General features: G+C 37.0%; 1 protein-coding gene across 2 annotated transcripts; it reads right to left on the bottom strand.

Moving 5' to 3' along the window:
* Positions 1-243: 243 nt before the first annotated feature.
* LOC126819839 (uncharacterized) lies at positions 244-20171 on the bottom strand. 2 transcript variants are annotated; one of them, XM_050548044.2, is made up of 13 exons: positions 19809-20151; positions 18028-18148; positions 14283-14410; positions 13845-13956; positions 12665-12786; positions 12059-12103; positions 9746-9893; positions 8946-9061; positions 8338-8427; positions 6748-6868; positions 5950-6062; positions 5109-5196; positions 244-494 (listed from the first exon to the last, which is right to left on the bottom strand). In XM_050548044.2, exons 1-13 carry the CDS (start codon positions 19843-19845, stop codon positions 368-370), a joined length of 1368 nt encoding a protein of 455 aa, XP_050404001.2. In that variant the 5' UTR covers positions 19846-20151; the 3' UTR covers positions 244-367. The 2 variants fall into 2 exon arrangements, with proteins under 2 accessions (XP_050404001.2, XP_055959485.1); XM_056103510.1 differs by lacking the exons at positions 244-494; positions 5109-5196; positions 5950-6062 and having other exon boundaries at positions 6744-6868; positions 19809-20171.
* Positions 20172-20550: the final 379 nt, after the last annotated feature.

The following is a 20550-nucleotide window of genomic DNA, read 5'->3' as shown; positions in this document are numbered from 1 at the left end:
TTACATACACATTATTATAGCCTGGCAAGCCGCGCACGCTAAAACTTATGAAGGGCAGAAATTACGTTTGAAAGTCTTAAAATAATCCACAAAACAATGGATGCTATTGGCAGCTGTTTCCTGTGGTTAAATCTTTGTAACTTCCCGCAAAAAGGTAAAACAAAATTTCTTATCCATGGGAAATTCTCAAATAAGGTGTTTTAATGGTCAAGACCTCAAGGAAGTATGTAAACTTACTCATGATTTAGATTTTAACATAATTTTTTCTCCAGAAATAAACCTATTGAAAAGTACATATACAATAATATGTTCCCTATAATATTTATGTCTTTTAAAATTCATTCAATGAAATAACTGATAAATGTGATCAGTAGCCACAACGTCGCTTTATGAATGCTTTGAAATCTCTAACCCCGCCTTTCATATAGCTTGTCATTTTGTCTTCGCATCTTGCCATGTAGACTTTGTAACACTCTAGGGTGATATAACCAGCTCTGAAATAAACAAAAGGGTCATACACTAATACTCAAACACACTATATAGGTTACTGTAACATTTCAGAGTAAAATAATCAGCTCTGAAATAAAACCAGCGGCTGCCAGGAAAGATACGCCCACATTTTGCAAGAGATGGGTAGAGACAAGCTAAAAACAAAAACGATTTTTTGTACAATCAGGGGCCATAATCCATAAAGTTATGGTCTGAAATGCGCAAATATCAAAAGGGACTGAGATATTTGGAATATAAAGATATCTTTTAAGTTTCATCAAAATCGGATAAAAAATGTGACCTCTAGAGGGTTCATAACCTTTGTATTACATACTTATACCCAATACATACTTATAGTCTTTTCAGCAGTATAGAGAATTAATAAGTACTCAGTTGTCAATGTTTTTTTTATTTCTGTGCTTCATGATGTGATAAAAACACATGTAAGTAGGCTACAAAGAAAACAAATGTACTAAAACAAACACAATCATCAATTTATTAAAACAATACTTTATTTTTTCAAAAACATTGGTCCGAGTGGTCTTCTGTCTTGGTCCGAGTGGTCGTCTGTCTTGGTCCGACTGTAAAAGGAACGGCCAAATTGTCTGGCAGTTTCGGTTTGATTTTCATGAAATTAGAACTCGACCATCATTAGGGTGTAAACATGAAATGTTTAAAAGATTTTTAAAATATAATAAAAATTGTGACTTCTAGACCTCTACGGCGACCACAAACTAAAAAAACAATATTTCGTATAATCAGGGGCCATAATCGAGGAAGTTACACCGTGATATGCGCGAATATCGAAAAGTACAGAGATCTGTGGGTTATAAACATACATCTCAAGTTTCATCTAAATCGTATAAAAATTGTGACCGATAGAGCGGCCATTTTGTCGTCGGGCAGCTTTGATCTGGTTTTACGAAATTCAAACTCAACCATCATTATGGTGCAACGGTGATCTATTGAAGCGGTTTTTAAAATCAGATAAAAATTATGACCTCTAGAGGGTCCAATAGCTAAAAACGCGATTTTTCGTACAATTAGGGGCCATAATCCAGGAAGTTACGATCTGATATGTGCAAATAACGAAAGGATCCAAAATCTTGGGAAATAAAGATATGTTTCATGTTCCATCAAAATCGGATCAAAATCGTGGCCTCTAGAGGGTCCGAAACGTTGATATACCATATTTTTATACTATTTGCGAACGAGCGGCGGCCATTTTGTCCAGCAGTTTCGGTCCGATTTTCACCAAATTTGAAGTCAACCATCAGTAGGGTGTAAAGGTGGTATATTCAATCGTTTTTTTTTTAAATCGGATAAAAATTGTGACCTCTGGAGGAACAAGAAGCTAAAAACGTGACTTTTCGTAAAATCAAGGGCCATAATTCATGACGTTACGGTCCGATATGCGAGAATATCAAAAGGAACCAAGATCATTGGGTTATAAACCTGTATTTCAAGTTTCATCGAAATCGGATCAAAATTGTGATCTCTAGAGGGCCCACAACCCTATTTGCGAACGAGCGGCGGCCATTTTGTTCAGCAGTTTCGGTCCGATTTTCACGAAATTCGAACTCAACCATCCTTAGGATATAACGGTGATATATTCCAACGTTGTTTTAAATCGGATAAAAATTGTGACCTCTATAGGGTCCACAAGCTAAAAACGCGATCGTCCGTACAATTTGGGGCCATAATTCAGGAATTTAGGGTCCGATATGCGCGAATATCGAAAGGAACCGAGATCTGTGGGTTATAAACATACATTTCAAGTTTAAACCAAATCGGATAAAAATTGTCATCACACAGTGTTCACAGGCTAAAAACGTGATTTTTCGTACAACCAGGGGCAATAATCAATTAAGTTACAGTCCGATACATGCCAATATCGAAAGGGTGATAAACCTATATTTCAAGTTTCATTGAAATCGGATAAAAATTGTAACCTGTAGAGTGTTCACAAACAATTGTGGACGGACGGACCGACAGGGGCGACGACAATATACGTCCACATGAAAAAGTGGGCGTATAAAAAAGAGTCATATATAGAACTTATATTCAAACACACTATAACTTACGGCTAGCAAGACATATTCAGCATTGAAATACATATCAATCATTACGATAAAAGACGCCCTCATTAAACCTGCCCTACATATTATTATGCTCACCAATGCCTATTTCTAGTTCAAACTTCAGAATAAAGTACTTTGACTGAAATGTTCAATATTTTATTTTTTTATCATCTATTTTTGAATTATTATAGCAAGAATGGACAACTCTTTATTAAACTAATGTGTCTTTTATATAAGCTTCTCGGGAATATGATTAGAAAAGGACTTATCTATGTGTAATATATTCATAGTAAAATAACCTGTTGGAGCGGAATAACTGGATACCCGATTTGGCCAAGGGCTTAATGTAGGGGATTCGATTTAGAAACACATCTGTGAGTTACGTATCTATTTTGTTTTCTGTTTTCATATAAAGCCGATTTTATCACACACGTCGTAATGTCGTATAATATCTTGGGATTTTACAGCCTGCAAAAGCGGTTAGCCATTAGGTGGGATTTAAAGTATGTGACAAGGAGTTGGGTCGCCTGTTCAACCTCGTGGTTTTTTTCCCGGTCCTCCGGGTCCTCCGGTTTCCTCACACTGCTAAAGACCCCTACGCGCAAGCGAATTATTGAAATAAAATTAAACCATGTGTTAGTCCCTAAATGACCTAGCTTGTGTTGAGTGGACGTTATCCCCCCCACCCCTCTCGTCATATATTACCGATATAGTGCGCCGACGTCTCACCAGAGAGAACATCCATTGCCGTAGACTTTACCGTGGACTGACCCTCGCCCCTCGCCATCGACGTGAACGTTTGCCCAACAACACCAGAACTGGCGACACAGGCAATGGAGAACTGTTCTGTTCACAGATGAGAGTCGGTATTGCGTATCAACTGCAGATGGCAGGACCAGAATATGGCGTCGACGTGGCCAGCGTTATTCTGACCAATGTGTCGTGGAACGAGACTCATGGGGAGGTCCAAGTATAATGGTTTGGGGTGGAATCGGCCTGAACTAGAGAGTAGATCCCGTGGTGTTCCAAAATATTGGTCCAGGGAGAGGATGCGGCATCACAGCAGTGCGCTACATCGATAAAGCTCTCAGACACCACGTCATACCACATTTCGCACGTCATCGAAACAACGTTTTCCAGCATGACAACGTTCGTGCCCACACCGTCAGAGTTACTCGGGACTTTCTACAGCAGAACGGTGTCAACGTTATGCACTGGCCAGCCCTTAGTCCGGACTTAAACCCGATTGAACATCTTTGGGATGAAATTCAAAGGAGACTTAATAACGTCGTATCGAAACCAAACACAGCCGATGGATTGCGTCAGGCTTTTCTGAGAGTGTGGTTCCAGGTGTCAACGGCGTCCATCAATCGTCTGGTCCACTCCATGTACAGACGCTGCGCTGCTGCTACTGCACACTCGCGGTGGACACACCAGATACTGATGTATAGACTGTGTACAGACTCTAAACCTTTTCGTAATGGCTTGGAATTGTGATGAATTAATCACTAATGTGTTAACATACTGTTCACAACAAATGTTTATTGATCCATTTAGTAAGTCGTTTTCTAGAATGATTTGATTAAAGTGCCTCTCTGATTTTGAAATCGTACTGACGTTTTATTTTTGCTCTTTAGTATATAAGAAACCAGTGCTGATGATGTCAAATTGGTATTAGAATATAATCGTAATATATAAATATTTAATATATGTATATGATTTGGCATAACCCTATAAAATTATTTGGCTGAATATGTCTAAAACTAAGCAAACAAACAACCATGTTATTTTACAAATCAGTTTTTTATTGATCCTCATCTATCTCAGCTGTGCAAATATAAACAATATGAATATCGTGGTAGGATTAACAACAATATTGTAGATATCACATTAGCATATCTTATATCAAATATCAAACAGTTGATAAAATAGCTTATCTTATATCTAATATCAAATGGTGTCTCGTCATGCTGTCACATAAAAATAGAAACGAAATGAAATGGGGTTTAGCGTCATACTGTTCTGCTCCGATTGGGCTAATGAAGACGGGCATATCACTTACTGTGTGCTATGAGGGAAATTTTGTCCGGACGGCGGCGCTTAGGCCTACACTTATATCGAATTCCAACTGATAAGGGATCTTTTAGGTGTAAGCCATTATGTACACGGGACTTCGGTTTTTTGTCCCATCCCAACGACTATACGTTGTTTCTTGCCAGGTCATCGGTCCTGCACCATTGACAACTTTCTCGGCCAACGCAGGTTAGCCTGCCAAGATCTTACGCACTGAGCCATTGGCGTTGGCCGAGAAAGTTCAGAAGGCTTGGCGAAAGGACAACGTATAGTCTTTCGGATGGGACAAAAAAAAACGAGGTCACGTGTACACATTGGCATGGACATTAAAGATCCCTTAGTGCCGCTGTCCGGGAAGAACTTTCCTCATAGCACAATGTATGGCGTATGTCCGTCTTCATTAGCATAGTCGGACGTTAAACCCCATTGCATTTCACTTCATTTCCTTTAAGTAAAAACACTTACTTGCATATCCCATGTGGTTTAACTCCATCCATTATATCTTCACATTGTTCAAAGTCACGGTCAGGGTTGGGACATGGGTCGATTTTACCTGTAGATATAAATAATTCATAACATTTCACAGATATTTCAATTAAACGTTTTCTCAATTCTTGAAACAGAATATCATTCATGACTATCATATCCCGAGAAAACTGCATAATCAACCTAGCATAGTGCAGGTTGCTTTTCACTTTGGGTAGTGAATCTCCTTAAACTAAAACATACAAATGTGACGGCAGTATACCCCACAATTGAGTTTATAAACACGTGAATATGTGAGTGATGGCTCGGCAAATTCACCCCTTATGCAAAACAATATACAACGGATTTTATTCTGCAAACAATTAAGATGGGAAGTGCATCAGAGACTACTTCTGAACATTGTTAAAACATGAAATAAGAATACTGAAAATGTTGAGGAACGTGAATTCTCGATCATCTGTATATAGAGTAAAAGATCATGTCTTCCCGGGTGAAAGGGCATCCTGGACCCTGATTGTTTGTAAATTGTGAGCAACTACCCCATTTTCAGCCAATCAACAGTTGACATTCTGGTCCACAAGTGGGCTGCTAGCCATTTTTGTCTGTAGTCTGTCTGTAAGGTTAGGATGACTAAAATTTCGGAACAAATCTGAAAGTTAATTCATTAATAATTAAGATGATATGGGCTTGTCAACTGGTAAACCTTCGACTGGAACACCTGTCGTCTCCCATTTGTCGATATACTCAGATCACCATTTTAATCTCAAAATGGTCTGGGCAAATTGTGGATAATAACCTTTCATTTTAGTTTCGTACTTACATGTTTTGTACAGGTCAACAGATTGTCTAAGGTCGGCGATTAATTCTGGTTGTAAAACAAACAAACACATATGTATGGTCGACATCAAACAATGGCGTATTCTTTCGTTTTTCCTAAAAAGTAATATAAATATAACGTTTCTAAAAACCATAATATAATTAACCTAAAAAGTGTTTCAGATAATATCGGCCAATTTGGATTGTGTGTCCCCTTCGTGGTGACACATTTTTCTTGTCAAATACCTTGTGCAAGTTGAAACTGGGATTAAAATATCCTAAAAGTTATTCCAGAGTCACGTTCTACGTGTTGGAAAATTTACCCTGACAATGACGTTGCGGTCTACATCTTATTTCGATTTCCATCTGTCAAGAGACCATTAACATGCCTGTATGGCGTATGACCGTCTTCATTAGCCCAGTCGGGGCAGAACAGTAGGACGTTAAACCCCATTTCATTTCCATTAACATGCTTCCAATGGTATACACAGGAACGCAGTTTTGGTCTCACCCAAACGAATGGACGCTTTACTTGCCGTCATCCTCTCTCTCTCTTTCCAGCTCTCGTGACAAGATGAAACCCGACAACACCGGAATTGCACTCGACCCCCCCCCCCCGGTAAAAGGAAAATATACATATTTATTATGGTAATTCAGAAATGACCTAGTTTATGTTGAATGTCTCTTCCCTCCCTTTGGATTGTTGTCTCAGGTTTAGAACCACACTATTCGTTCCTAAATCAATATTTCGAGGATTTTTGTTATATCAAAACGCCTGAAATTAACTAACACTAATACTTACCTGCATTGTTCTTCTTCCGGTCTATAAATATTAACTATCATATCAGAACATAACTTTATCAGATGATTACATTCTACTACTGTTATTTCTCCTTTAGGTTTGAATTTGGTAATATCAAATTCTGAAAAAGTTTCCATGGAATTTACTAACTCTAGGGGAAAACGAAGGATATGTCGTAAAGGGGGGCGTGAGGTGGGAGGGGCCGGCTATGTAATTCAAAATGGAGTGCTAAATATTCCCCCTAATTCTCTAAGGAAACCATAATCGCCTCGTGCAATCCGCCCATAAACCAGATCATACACATACATCCATTTGTCAAATGATTTGGCAAATATCTGTTGATGGTTTGATAGGATTAATAAGCTAATAGAAGGGAACAAACTCTTTTTTCTATTTGGAAACAGACTACCAATAATTTCAACATTGACTTTAATCAGTTTTCCTTATTTTTTCGTTGGGTTGAAGAATGCTTTCCACCACACACGGAGTAACTTGTGGCCATGTCTTGCTCCAAAGTTTGCATGAGGCTGACGAGTAAAATATTGAGACACACAAACTTGAAATACCATACTACATAACTATGCCAAAAATGTCATGGATTCAGCATTGAGGTCACTGTTAAATGAACAAACTAGTCTTAATTCATGTGCTATAAGTTAACAGAAAAATGAAACATAATTATCTCATATGGATATTGACCATAAACAAGAACCTGTATTTACCCCAAAAAATTTATACAGAAAACATATTAGATCTTTCATAAGGTACATGCGGGGCCATAACTTGTATCAAGAAAATATTAAAACATCATATCAAAACAACATTAGACGTTAGAGTGAGATATCTAAACACCTGTACGACCAGTAAATTAAAATTTTAAAACCTTTACATTAAAGCGACGTATTGACCTATTTTACATTTCAGTCTGTGGAGCGAAATAAGAATATTGTCAACATTGTTTTGATACCTTACCTGCCAGTAACCTGAATGTTCACTCAATCTGATGAAAATACAGATCTATATTTCGTTTCGGTTTTTTTATGCTTTCGATGGCCTTTACTACATGAAGATCTGACCATTTGTGGTGGGAGGTCGCGTCAGGGATTATTCGAACGGCTTTTGACCCTATAACATCTGACTTTTGATTAACTAATCAGCGTGGATGTTTCTATTGGGATACCCACAGTTCGGTGCAACGCACGCCAAAATACTCGCCGTAACAGACCGTTTCATTGGCTAATCCCTCTCATCAAACGAAACGCAGGTTATATAACAACTCTTCCAGATTCTAGTGTAGTAAAGACAAGTAAAACGAAATTTTGATCTATAAAAAACGAAACGAAATAGGATCTGTGTTTTAATCAGATTGAATGTTCATTGTATAACATCCAATACGACCAGTGTGGTGTGAACATGCTAATGTAACTCCATAATTAAATCACGTCAAATTGAAAATTATACCGACCGATGAAATGTAATGCCTCTTTAAAAGCATTTGGTCGTATAGCAAATCGGACTATACTACTGTAACACACAACCACAGACATGTACATAACATGTTTTAATTACAGGTTGAATATACAGTCATACCTTTTTCACCAGAAACCGTCTGTCCCATATCATTATTATTTCCCGGCATCCCTGATTCTGTACCGCCGACCCTGTCATTATCGTTCTCACCTTTAAAGAACATGAACATACTAAATTTTACCTTAGGAAATATACATTCAATCGTGACCCATGCAGTTAAAAGACAATAGTTTATCGAATACCCAGGGTATACAAAAATCGGTTTACACAAAAGGCTAATCGATAAAATCCTGACAGAAGGTCAATCTATATCAGGGCCTTCACAAGTCTATGTGGCGCAACAGGGCAAAACTTTCAGTGACGCTCCCGATGACGCATACTGTAACTGCTTTGTTCAGTGTGCCTGCAACCCTCCCCCTCCTCCCAAGACGTGTCGCCCCTGGGCATATGCCCCCCCCCTTCAGCCTCCCCCTATATGAGGGCCCTGTTCTATATACAAATATATTGATGCTTGTATGGTTCCTACCGTTTCTATAACACCTGATAATCTTTGCCATATGTAAAATCAGTAAGAGTGAGTAAGATATTAAAACAGTTTATAATATTTTGTGTCCCCCAATCGCTACCCCAGTCCCAATAATCCACTGTTTAGAAAGTGGGATATTTACATTGTATATGGTATTCTTGTCTTGAATATTCTATTTTCAATCTGAAGGAATCTGGCAATAAACTGTTACACGTAGTCATAACCTCGTCCATACATTTAACGGTAGCTTTCATTACCCTACAAAATATAACCATTTATATGAATTTACAACATAGACAAATCGAGATTATTTATACTATCGATACATTTGTTAGTTAATATAGCGTGTTCGTGTTTTTCCTTTATCATAATATACTTTGATATGACTATTTCGAAAAATTGGAATCTAAGACGATTTCGAGGCTGTTTATGTTGAACACTTTGAATTGGGGTTGTTCCTATTGCCATATTTTGTGCGCAGAGTTGTTGAACCTGACATGAGCTCAGGATATATTTTATTCTGTATAATTAATCCTGCATTTAAAAATAGAGCAGGCTCTGTACCATTATTCTTTTTTTCATACCAAGAATGTTTAAGCGGAAAACAACAGGGGCGGATCCAGGAATTTTTGCAGGAGGGGGTTTGCCAGGTTCCTGAGACAATGTATCTCCCCCTCCCCATGGTCTCTATCGTCATTTTGGCGTATATACATACACATTGAGCTTTTTTAAACAGATAAATTCAACACCTCGTTTGACGTCAATTTTTATTATGAATTAATACAATGACATTGTGATTCAATTTGATGGATGCAAAGCATTAATTGTGATATCACATAATGTCTATATCATTATCTCGTGCTTTGAGTGCCCATCCTGTCCCACATCTGACGATAAAGAATAAAGCACACGGCCGAGAAACTTTTCTCATACAGTACTTACGGGCATTCTGGTTTTGTATTTTCCATTGACATATTGACACATTTTTGGGCCAGTTCGCTGCATTTCACAAAATTCACGCCATTCGGTTCCGTTATAACAGGTGTATTCCCTCCGGCATTATCATTTACATAACCATCTGGTGGATTCACTAACAGGAGAAACAATAGGATAATGATGAATATCGGGTTAAAAAAAATACGACTTTTATAACCGGTGTTAATGTGTAATGGGCTCTAAGAACTAAGAAGGGGTGTCGCGGTGACTCATTTAGTTAGGTGACATCTACTAGAGTGGTTTGAAGACTATCTTAGTAATAGAAAACAATGTGTGGTTATTGGGGGTGCTTCTTCTGAACCTCTGACTGTCCCAGCTGGTGTCCCACAGGGCTCCGTTCTCGGACCCCTTTTGTTCCTTGTTTATATCAATGATATTGTCAAAAACATTGACTCGAACATCAGACTATTTGCAGACGATACAAGTTTATATATAAAAGTAAGTGACCCAACGGCATGTGCGAATGTTCTTAATGCTGATCTGGAAAAAATAAATATTTGGGCAAAAACATGGCTGGTATCCTTTAACCCGCTGAAAACTGAAACACTTGCACTTACTACTAAGAAGAAAATTATATTACCGACACTAAACTTAGACAGCATTCCAATTCAAGAAGTTTCGTATCACAAACATCTGGGACTGACATTTCAAAATAATTGTAAGTGGGATATGCATATCAATAACATCTTAACAAAAACTGGTAAACTCGTGAACTGTCTTCGATCTCTAAAGTACCGACTTAGTCGCAAATCCCTAGAAATTATGTACACTTCTTACATTCTTCCTCATTTTGACTACTGTGACATAATATGGGACGGGAGCACTAATGAACTGACTAACAATCTAGAATATTTACAATTAGATGCACTCAGGACTATATGCGGTGCTGTAAAGGGTACCAGTCATAAGTTAATATATCAGGAGACCGGGTTTATATCACTGCAAGAACGACGAAGGCGACACAAACTAATATTAATGTATAAAATTTTAAATCATTTTACTCCCGACTATTTATTTAAACTTATTCCTTGCAATCAATCATATTCATACAATCTACGAAACCAAAACAATTTACCAGATTATTTTTGCCGAACAACTCTCTTCTCTTCTACTTTCATACCATCCACTATTAAAGAATGGAATAACCTTGATAATGCTACCAAAAACGCACTTACCATTTCTTCTTTTAAATCAAAATTACGAGCTATAGACAACTCTGTTCCATCTGTCTACTATATTGGTTGCAGGAAGAATCAAATTCTCCATTCTCGACTTCGACTTTCTTGCAGTGATTTAAACGGACATAAATTTCTAAGGCATATTTCGGACATTCCTACATGCGATTGCGGTCACTTTTTTGAAGACTCTGAACACTTTCTGTTAGTTTGCTCCTTACATTCAGATGCCCGTTCTCAAACTATTTTTCAATTAGAACCAGAACATCACAATATTAACTCCCTATTATTCGGCGTAAAAGATAGCTATAAGGCAACACAGATATTTAATGCAGTTCATCATTTTCTCGACATCTCCAAGAGGTTTTAAAGTCATGAATTATGAATTTAAACATTGTTGTGGCTGTGAAATTTGTATATAATGTAAATAGCCATCAAATTTCAATTATCTTGTATATTTATTACTATTATTTTGTATTTTAATGTTTGTATTTGTATACTATGGAGAGGGGGTCCATAGGCTAAGCCTGTTCCCCAATCCAAAATTTTCTGAATAAAATATTGTTTAAAAAAAAAAAACATCTCTGGTTCAATCCAGGTGTTGGCCGAGACAGATCCGCGGTATTTGTGGCGTGGTTTCCATTTTGTTGGTTGTGCAGGGTGAAGGGTCTGGCAAGAAATAGCGTCTATAGTCGCTGGGATGGTACGATAGACTGAGTTCCGGACATAATAACTACCCAAGCACAGTACAATGTATATGCTTGTCTTCATTAGTCCGGTTGGTGTAGCAAAGTAGGATGCGATACCCTATTACATTTCGAACTAAGGAACTACAGTAACAAGACGAAAAGAAATCAGTTAGAATTAACTTAGGGTTCAGAAATTGGAAAACTGCCATATCCGGGATCGCTTAGATATTTCTATGCATACAAACTATTTTGCATAGTTTTGAAATGTCTACTCAATAGGTAGGGGTAATTACCTACTGAATTTGGATTGATTTGAAATCTCTTAGGATTTTAAGCCAACCCTTTTAAAAAGGCCTATTAGAATGATTATTAATGGTCTTGTTTTGTACACTCACCATAATTGTTCTCAAAAGTTATTTTGGGTGTTTCCCCTTTTTTACCTGTAGTTAAAATAAAATATAAAATATATATAAACATATAGTTAAATTATTAATCTAACGATGGTTTATTATTAAAAAAAAAATTCTTTTAAAAATTAACCCATCAGAAATATTTTCTCTTTTATTTATTAAACCCTTTCGTGCCACGTGTCGAGCTTTGCGGTACAGTTGTGTGTTTACGAAAAATTCAAATTAATTCATTTACAAGAAACATTTCTCCAAAAAAATTGCTATATATGCTACATTGTGAAACAGAGGAATCTCAGAGTATAGCAGGAGACTGGTTAGACCTATTTACGAAGGTCACCTGCAGATTTCCTCAAGGTCACCATAAGACCTAGCCCTAATATTTACCAAAACCCTAACCCACAATCTCCGGCAACAATCACGTGCCCCAGCCCTGTTTACATCTCATGACCTTGAGGAAATCTTCAAGTGGCCTTCGTAAATAGATCGGACCCAGGTAATTATAGCCATTGTTGGGCACAGTGGTTATATCAATAATTGGCCTAAGATCGACTGCACAATGCTTTGCAGCAAACAAAGTATCTAGATACTCACAAGCTTCCCTATATCGACCAATATATGCCTCATATTCTTCCATCCCCGGCATATTGTTTGCAAGTACATTTCTGCAGTGATTTAACACGTTTTCCATACAGTTACCTTTACTGACCACATACCTACAATCAAACAGAAGGAATAAAGCGAACACGGCGAACGCATTAACCCGCACCGATGTCATACCTTTCAGTGATTGTAGCGGTCTTGCTAATATTCAGTAAGTATACAGAAATATAATTGACCGGCCTAGAACACAGAGAAATTAACATAGTTTTGTCTTTAACCTGCTATCAGAGTATATGAAATATAATATTGGCGAATATAAATCGAATTTGTTACTAGGTAGCATTCAAATACTCCTATATCTGCGAAGACTCAATCTTGATATTTATATTAGTTATTCTCCATATGTAATCTATCAGGAAACAACACGTCTAGAAAACAAATATATCTTGAGTAGATGTAGAAATCTCCGTTTAAAGGAGCTAAATCGCTATTCTTTGGCGCCTAGAACTGGACACAAATGGGTCGCAGCGCTTATAATAATGTAATATGAATGTATACTTACATTCAATCGTTTCTGTTTTTACTGTAATTTCTAATCAGTTATGTTCGGCGATATACGCGAAGAGTCTGAATTGAATCGCTTCATACAATTGACGCTCAAAGGCATTCTGGCACACGAATCAATTTTAAAATTTTCATTTTGTCTTAAATATTGGATATCAGAAGCCCAACTTTTCATAGTAAGATAACAACATCAATGTTGATTTAAATTGACCAATAAGTCGTGTTTACAATGTCGAAGAGGTTTTTTTAAAAAAAAAGACTTAGCTACTTTAAAGTCAAACACTGATCATAGTAAAGCCATGTCAATTGTTATATAATAATGCAGCAGGGGCTGGATTCCCCTGTAAATGGACCTGTGAAGGGCAACCATTATTAGCGGGTGGGTTGTGTGGGAAAAAATTACTGTAAATGGTGCTTCCTAACATTCTGGGTACCTATATCCCCCAGAGACTGCGTTGTTTATCTGTTTATCAATTTAAGATTAAAAAGGGCCCCAAAATTACGTGAGAAATTCCACTTCCTTAGTGTCCCCTGAGGGCCTACACTACTTACAGGCTCCTTCTCAGCTCATCACTGTAGTGAAGCTATAAAGGTTTCGTCCTCTTACCTACAAACTTCACCTCTAACGTTATATTCTTCTAAGGCTAGATCTGAACACTGATTGATCATCTGTGCAAAACCACTTCTATTACACGGATTAACAGATTCCTCTACCATTCCTAAATTGAAATTTGTTTTTTCTTTATACATGTATCTAAAAACATAATACTTTGAATAGTTAGGCTACGCGATACTTAGGTTAACGGACTGCTCTACAATTCTTCAAATAAAAGTTAGTTTTTCATTATACATTTATTTCATAACATAATATTTTGAGTATTTTGGCTATACACGAAATTATATTATGTACTGTGTAAACCATGCTCAAACTCCATCTAGAACGCCTGATACCACTTATGAATTGTTAACAATTGTTGCTGTACTTTTGTATATATCTACAGAATACTGAGAATTATAAATATATAAAAAAAATATTCAGATCTACCTGGGGCACACACGTGATCTATTGAAGGTAGGATTTTCTTCTTGAAAGATTCTGGATCTGCGGAATTTTCAAACTCTTTACATTCCTTCATCAGATTAACTAAGCAATACACAGCGTTATAAACAGCCCTAAAAATAAAACCACCCATATAAGATAAATTATATTTCCTTGAAATAAAAGGTTCTGATTATATAACCATTAAAAGAAATGAGAGATGAAATGATATTTAACACTCTGCGCCTCTGTTGCAACGGAAATGAAATGAAATGGGGTTTAACGTCTTACTGTTCTGCTCCGACTGGGATAATGAAGACGAACATACGCCATACAGTGTGCTGTGAGGGAAATTTTGCCTGGACAGATGCGCTACGATCTACTCTTATATCGAATTCCAACTGCCAAAGGATCTTTTACGTACACGGAACCTCGGTTTCTCGTCCAATCCGAACGACTAGACAGCTGTTCTTGTAAGGCCATCCGTCCTGAACCACTGACAAGGGGAAACCCCGCCGGTAAAAACCGATGACATTAATTTGTCGGCTAACACCGGGTTGAACGCCACGACCTCCAAGCTAGCGAGCCAGCGGCTTACTCACGTAGCCACCGTGGTCCCCACTGCTGCAACGGGCTAGTAAAGACTAGCCGTAGGAATTCGACAAAAAGTTAGCGGAAATGCCGCAGCCCTGGCTAAATATCCCCATAGCACACTGCAAGGCGTATGCACGTATTCATTACCTCGGTTAGTTAAAACAATAAGACGTGAAACCTTATTTTCTCTAAACAAGACAGATCTTTCTTCCAAAGTTTCGTTTTAAATTATGACCCGCTCTGTTTTGCAAACGGTAATAAGCAATATTTATAATATATAATTTATAGGGTGACCCACCATAAATAAATATCTCCATATATCTCGACAATTTCGCCACAATATTTATATATATGCCAAGCCTCAAATCAGTTTCACACAATTATAGTCACTAAATAAACGATCATGTTGTACTTAATAAGCTATGACCATTAATCATCTATAAATAATAGACTGAAAACTGGTTCCATGTGTCGTCCATAACATCCAGACACTTTTGAGTAAAAGATAGGTTACGTGCCCTTGTTTTGAAATTAGTCTCGTTTAACCAGTCTATCGACCATTCTAGGGCTGATTGACAGGTCGGGATAATCAAAACTACTTTTTTACGAAACATAACAGAAAGCTAGAACAAGAAATTGAATTTAGAAATGAGCACGTTAGCTAGCTCAACAATTGTTTTAAGAAGCTTGTAAAAGTAAAATGAAACTACTGCTAGTATCATGTTCCTGTCTAACCCGAGTGTTTCTGAGATATTATTTGTACTAAACCAAAAGATGCCGCTCTTAACGGTACAGTTAATGATAAAGCGATTTAAAAAATGAAACGAACGTAATTTCTAAATCTGCTGTAATAACCAAGAAGCTTAATTTCACTGCTATTCAAAATCGTCAACAATAATTTTTTTACGGCTGTAATAGTTGATAGATTTGTAGAGAATTGCACGTGCCATGGCTATTTATAGTATCATACTGTCAGAAAGTTGGCCTCGACACGGCGAATGTGCACGCTTCAGTGGTAGTCTCGAACTATCAGCGGTGGACTGTATTTCTGTAGGTGCGTGGGCCACCCTAATATAATATAATATGTTTCTAGAAAAGTCATAACAATTTATTCTCCAGAATACTTATGTTATTGGTCCTTTAGTAAATGGAGAAAGAATATTTAAAGTGATCGTGTAATAGTAGTATTTTATCAATTCGGAAATGAAATGAAATGGAGTTTAACGTTCAACTGTTCTGCGGTGAACCGGGATATCGAAAATGGCCATACGCCAGTGTGCTATGAGGGAAATTTTGCCCGGACAGCGGCACTACGATCTACTCTTAAATCGAATTCCAACTGTCAAGGGATCTTTTACGTGCACTCGAATGTGTACACGGGACCTCAGATTTTCGTCCGATCCGAACGACTAGACAGCTGACCTTGTCAGGCCCTCCGTCCTGCATCAATGACAAGGGGGAACCACGCCGGATAATCTGGATGAACTTTCTCGGCCAATGCAGGGATCGAACACCCGACCTCCAGGCTAGCGATCCAGCGTCTTACCCACCGTGGCCCCCTTTTTGAATTCGGACAGTATTTGTCAAGACAAATGATTGCTATAGTCACATCATGTTTTATCCATTGTTATCTCATTCACTGTACTCTTTTCGCAAAGAAACATCCACAATACATTCGGCATATTCACATTCCCTTTAACAATGTTTTACCTTAGAACGGGGATCACGTGGCTAAGTGGGTAAGACGCTCGCTAGCCTGGAGGTCGGGTGTTCGATCCCTGCATTGGCCGAGAAAGTTCATCCAGATTTTCCGGCGTGGTTCTCCCTTGTCAGTGATGCAGGACGGAGGGGCTGACAAGGAAAGCTGTCTAGTCGTTCGGATGGGACGAAAAACCGAGGTCCCGTGTACACATTGGCGTGCACGTAAAAGATCCCTTGGCAGTTGGAATTCGATATAAGAGTAGGCCGTAGTGCCACTGTCCGGGCAAAATTTCCCTCATAGCACACTGTATGGCGTATGCCCGTCTTCATTAGCCCAGGTTAGGAGCAGAACAGTAGGACGTTAAACCCCATTTCATTTCATTTCATTTCATTTACCTTAGAACAAATCAAAATGATAATAATCCATTAACTTTCATAAATTAGTAATCTATGTTTTATTTATGATGACTTTTATGAGGATAACTGCTGATAATATCACGAACTAATTATTAACACCTGAGTGGTCTGGAGATTATGACTGTTGATTTTGTAATCAAGTTTAATTTGTTGCGCGTCGTCAATCCACATCTCTTGTGTTTAAGATGTGCAGTCCCATTGACGTCACGCGCCAATTAACTGGATTAAGACTGTAATCGAAAAATTGAAACGTGTTTTATAGGGTCATATAAACCGCAGTATATCGAATCATTTTAATCAAATTGATGTGCAAATGGCTAAAGTTTTTATAATAAATACTGGTTATTAGTATACAGATATATAATTTTATATGACCATTTTATGTGCTCTTTAACAATTTACTTAGCAATAATCCAGGTATCTATCACAGATCTATACGTGTATTTAATTTCTATGGGTTAATAATTCCCCTCTTAACATACGAGTACATGATTGTACATGTATATTCATTAAATTGTAAATGTGACTATATAATTCAGTATGAATCAAACTAGAACGAACAAATATGTGTTTACATCTTGAATGCCTCTATATTCACGGAGATGTTTATTTTCATTATAACGTAGAAGTCATCAGATATACCACACCTATTTATTATATTATTAATAGCATCCCGGATTCATAGCCTACGAAAAGTTAATCGACTTGCCATATTGTGTCCACATTAAACCTGAACACGTTCTTTGATTAACTATGAAAGTAAATGGGAAAGGGCGTTATTTCAATACTTATCACATGGAATGTATTATTATGATACCAGTATTTAAACGTAGAATTATATTTATCTTCATTTCATATAACTACAAGAGAGAGTATTTAAATCATGTCAAAATAAAAAGAAAATCAAAGCGTAGTTTCCTTGGTATAACTTGGAGTTGACGCCGTTAAAATTATTTTACCTTTATAAACCAAAAGACAAATTCTTAGGGGTAGGAGTGCTGCCGTGGCAAATGTCTTTCAGTTACAATATCATACTTACGGACACATAGCCTGTCGTTGATCCGCCTGGGTTTTACCAAATTGTGTAAATACTTGCCCGCATTCTGCTGCTTTAACCTTTGGATTAGGTGGGCAAGCGGCATTAACACAATAGAAAACAACTGAAATAATGCAATAATAATTGTATAACAAGACTGTTTTGCTGGCAGGGTAAAATAAATGTTGAAAAAATGAAATTTTAATACAAGCTTCTTCCTTTGGGTTCATAAAATAAAAAAATTCAAAGACTCTGACAAATCGAATCTTCCATGAAAATCGTTGCTCGACAGAGTTCCTTCCTTATTTCAAAAGTTAATCGTCGCGGGTGACATGTCGTGTCGAGGCACAATTCAAGAATACTAGGGCGGTCGCTATCATCGTAATATAATCCATGATGTCATCGTAGGCATACCTCGCATCGCGGATCAAAAATGCAATTCGATCCTTTCTATGACCAGTGAAGATTTCCTCTCCCAACTTTGTTCTGTAGTGTCTCTACATCATACAGGTCACAATTCTATATTGAATACTATTACTGCTTGATAATGACTAGAGAAGCCTGGCCGAAATGTCGCTCAGTAATAAGCAGTAATTGTATTCCATAGAATTGTGACCTGTATACTCTTCTAGTTCAATTACTAAATGCCATTCAAACAATTTGTCTCTACATCGTTTAGATGACCACAACCTTTCAAAAAGAGAGAAATATTGACTCTACATTTCGAGGCCCTATCCAAGAATACTAGGGTGGTCGCTATCATCGTAATATCATCCACGATGTCATCGTGAATGGTATATTATTATTGGCCAGCTGTTTGTAATGACTATAGTTGGTTAAAGCTACAAAGACTGTAACTCAAAATCATGTTGCTGGTAATTCTTTTAAGGTTTTACATACTTGGGATGTTTTTTTTATCACAGTTGAAAAATTAAAGCAGGGCTTTGAGTTAATTGAGACTGTAGTCAAAGATAATAGTTAAGTTATACAACATGTGGACAGTATCAGTGGTTAACAAATGTGAATTTTCTACGGCAACAAGTAGATTGATAATGCAGACAGTCCTAAAGTTATTGGCTTTAATCGATTTTTATCAGCATTTAATCTTGATCAGCATATAAACATATTTCACGATATTAATGTACTCAGAACTTGACAAGGAATCATTTACGGGTTCTCTGATAAAAAGAATTTCGACTATCTGCCTTCGAAAATCGTAATTCATCCTTATTTGACAGTGGCCTAACTTATGCGAAGTACAGAATGAAAAATTCACATTCTAATTAATAGGCCCAAATGCTCAAAACACAGAATATACTTCGACAATTTCCAGTATTTCGTTTAGAAATTTGTCAGTAGTCAATTGTTCAAACATATAGCATTTAAAAACGGCTTCGCCATTTCTAACAAATATAAGGATAACCAACGACACATATTCAGGTGTCACATATTCAGTTATACTTACAAAGAAAACAAGTATTTTAATATAAACATACAGACAAATATAAGGACACAAATGCTAAGAAGGTATTACATATCCAGTTATACATACAAATGTCACCAATTCCTTTAACATCAAGAAAAACAGCGAGACAAATATAAGGATACCAACAACAGTAGTAAGCATTGAAAGTATTACATATTCAGTTATATATCTCAATTTTGAGTTTTAGGAGAAAATAAAAAAAAAGGTTAAATCATATTTATCACTTCTAAGAATTAAAAAAAATTACAAGTTGGTAAATATAATATATGGATCTAGGTCATTATTTTAATAGACTTACCTAATGTTATGAATATCTTCAGTGTTAGAACGTCCATTATGGAAGCAAGTAGGGATAAATATATATATATATATATATAACATGGGGTATATAAGTAATGTAACAGTATGTGTGAGTGGGATGTTTAACCTATTTATTTAGTTGTGAGCTGTTGTTTAAAATACCATCATGGTTAATTACAACCAATTGTCAATTTATTATACCAATTTACATGGTTCCTGACATTTTCCTGCTATCGAGTTGATTACCTTTGAAGTCAGTAAGCAATTTACTCCGTAGAGTCGATGTGATAAATAATTATAAAAAAACAGAAAATCCGCATTTAGATTCGATAGCGGTATAGTCCACCATTATGCGATTATAACTATATTACCCAATTATTCTATAAGTGTAATGCATATAACAGGATGCAAATTGAATATACATGTATACGATACGTAATAGTTAGCGAAAAGGGAAAGGATTTAATGTGTCGTCTACACAATACTTTGATCATTTTGAGACAAACATATGATTATTTTCATTTCTATGTTTAGGTGTGCGCTGATGATAAATTAAAGATATTAGTCCAAGCAGTGACATTTCCGCCTGATTTTCTTCGATTTCCGCCTGTCAGGGGTTCTTTCACGTGTACGCCAATATGTGCACGGGTGGACCTACGTGCTGAGTTCGACCCAGTTTTGTCCTAGGAAGTAAATCGGGGTATCCAATCCTATTTCCCCGTGTTAGTAGTCTGTTGGTC

Source organism: Patella vulgata, chromosome 1 (assembly GCF_932274485.2).
Source record: "Patella vulgata chromosome 1, xgPatVulg1.2, whole genome shotgun sequence".
In the NCBI taxonomy this organism is placed as follows: Eukaryota; Metazoa; Mollusca; class Gastropoda; family Patellidae; genus Patella; species Patella vulgata.
This window is presented reverse-complemented; position numbering and strand designations above follow the sequence as displayed.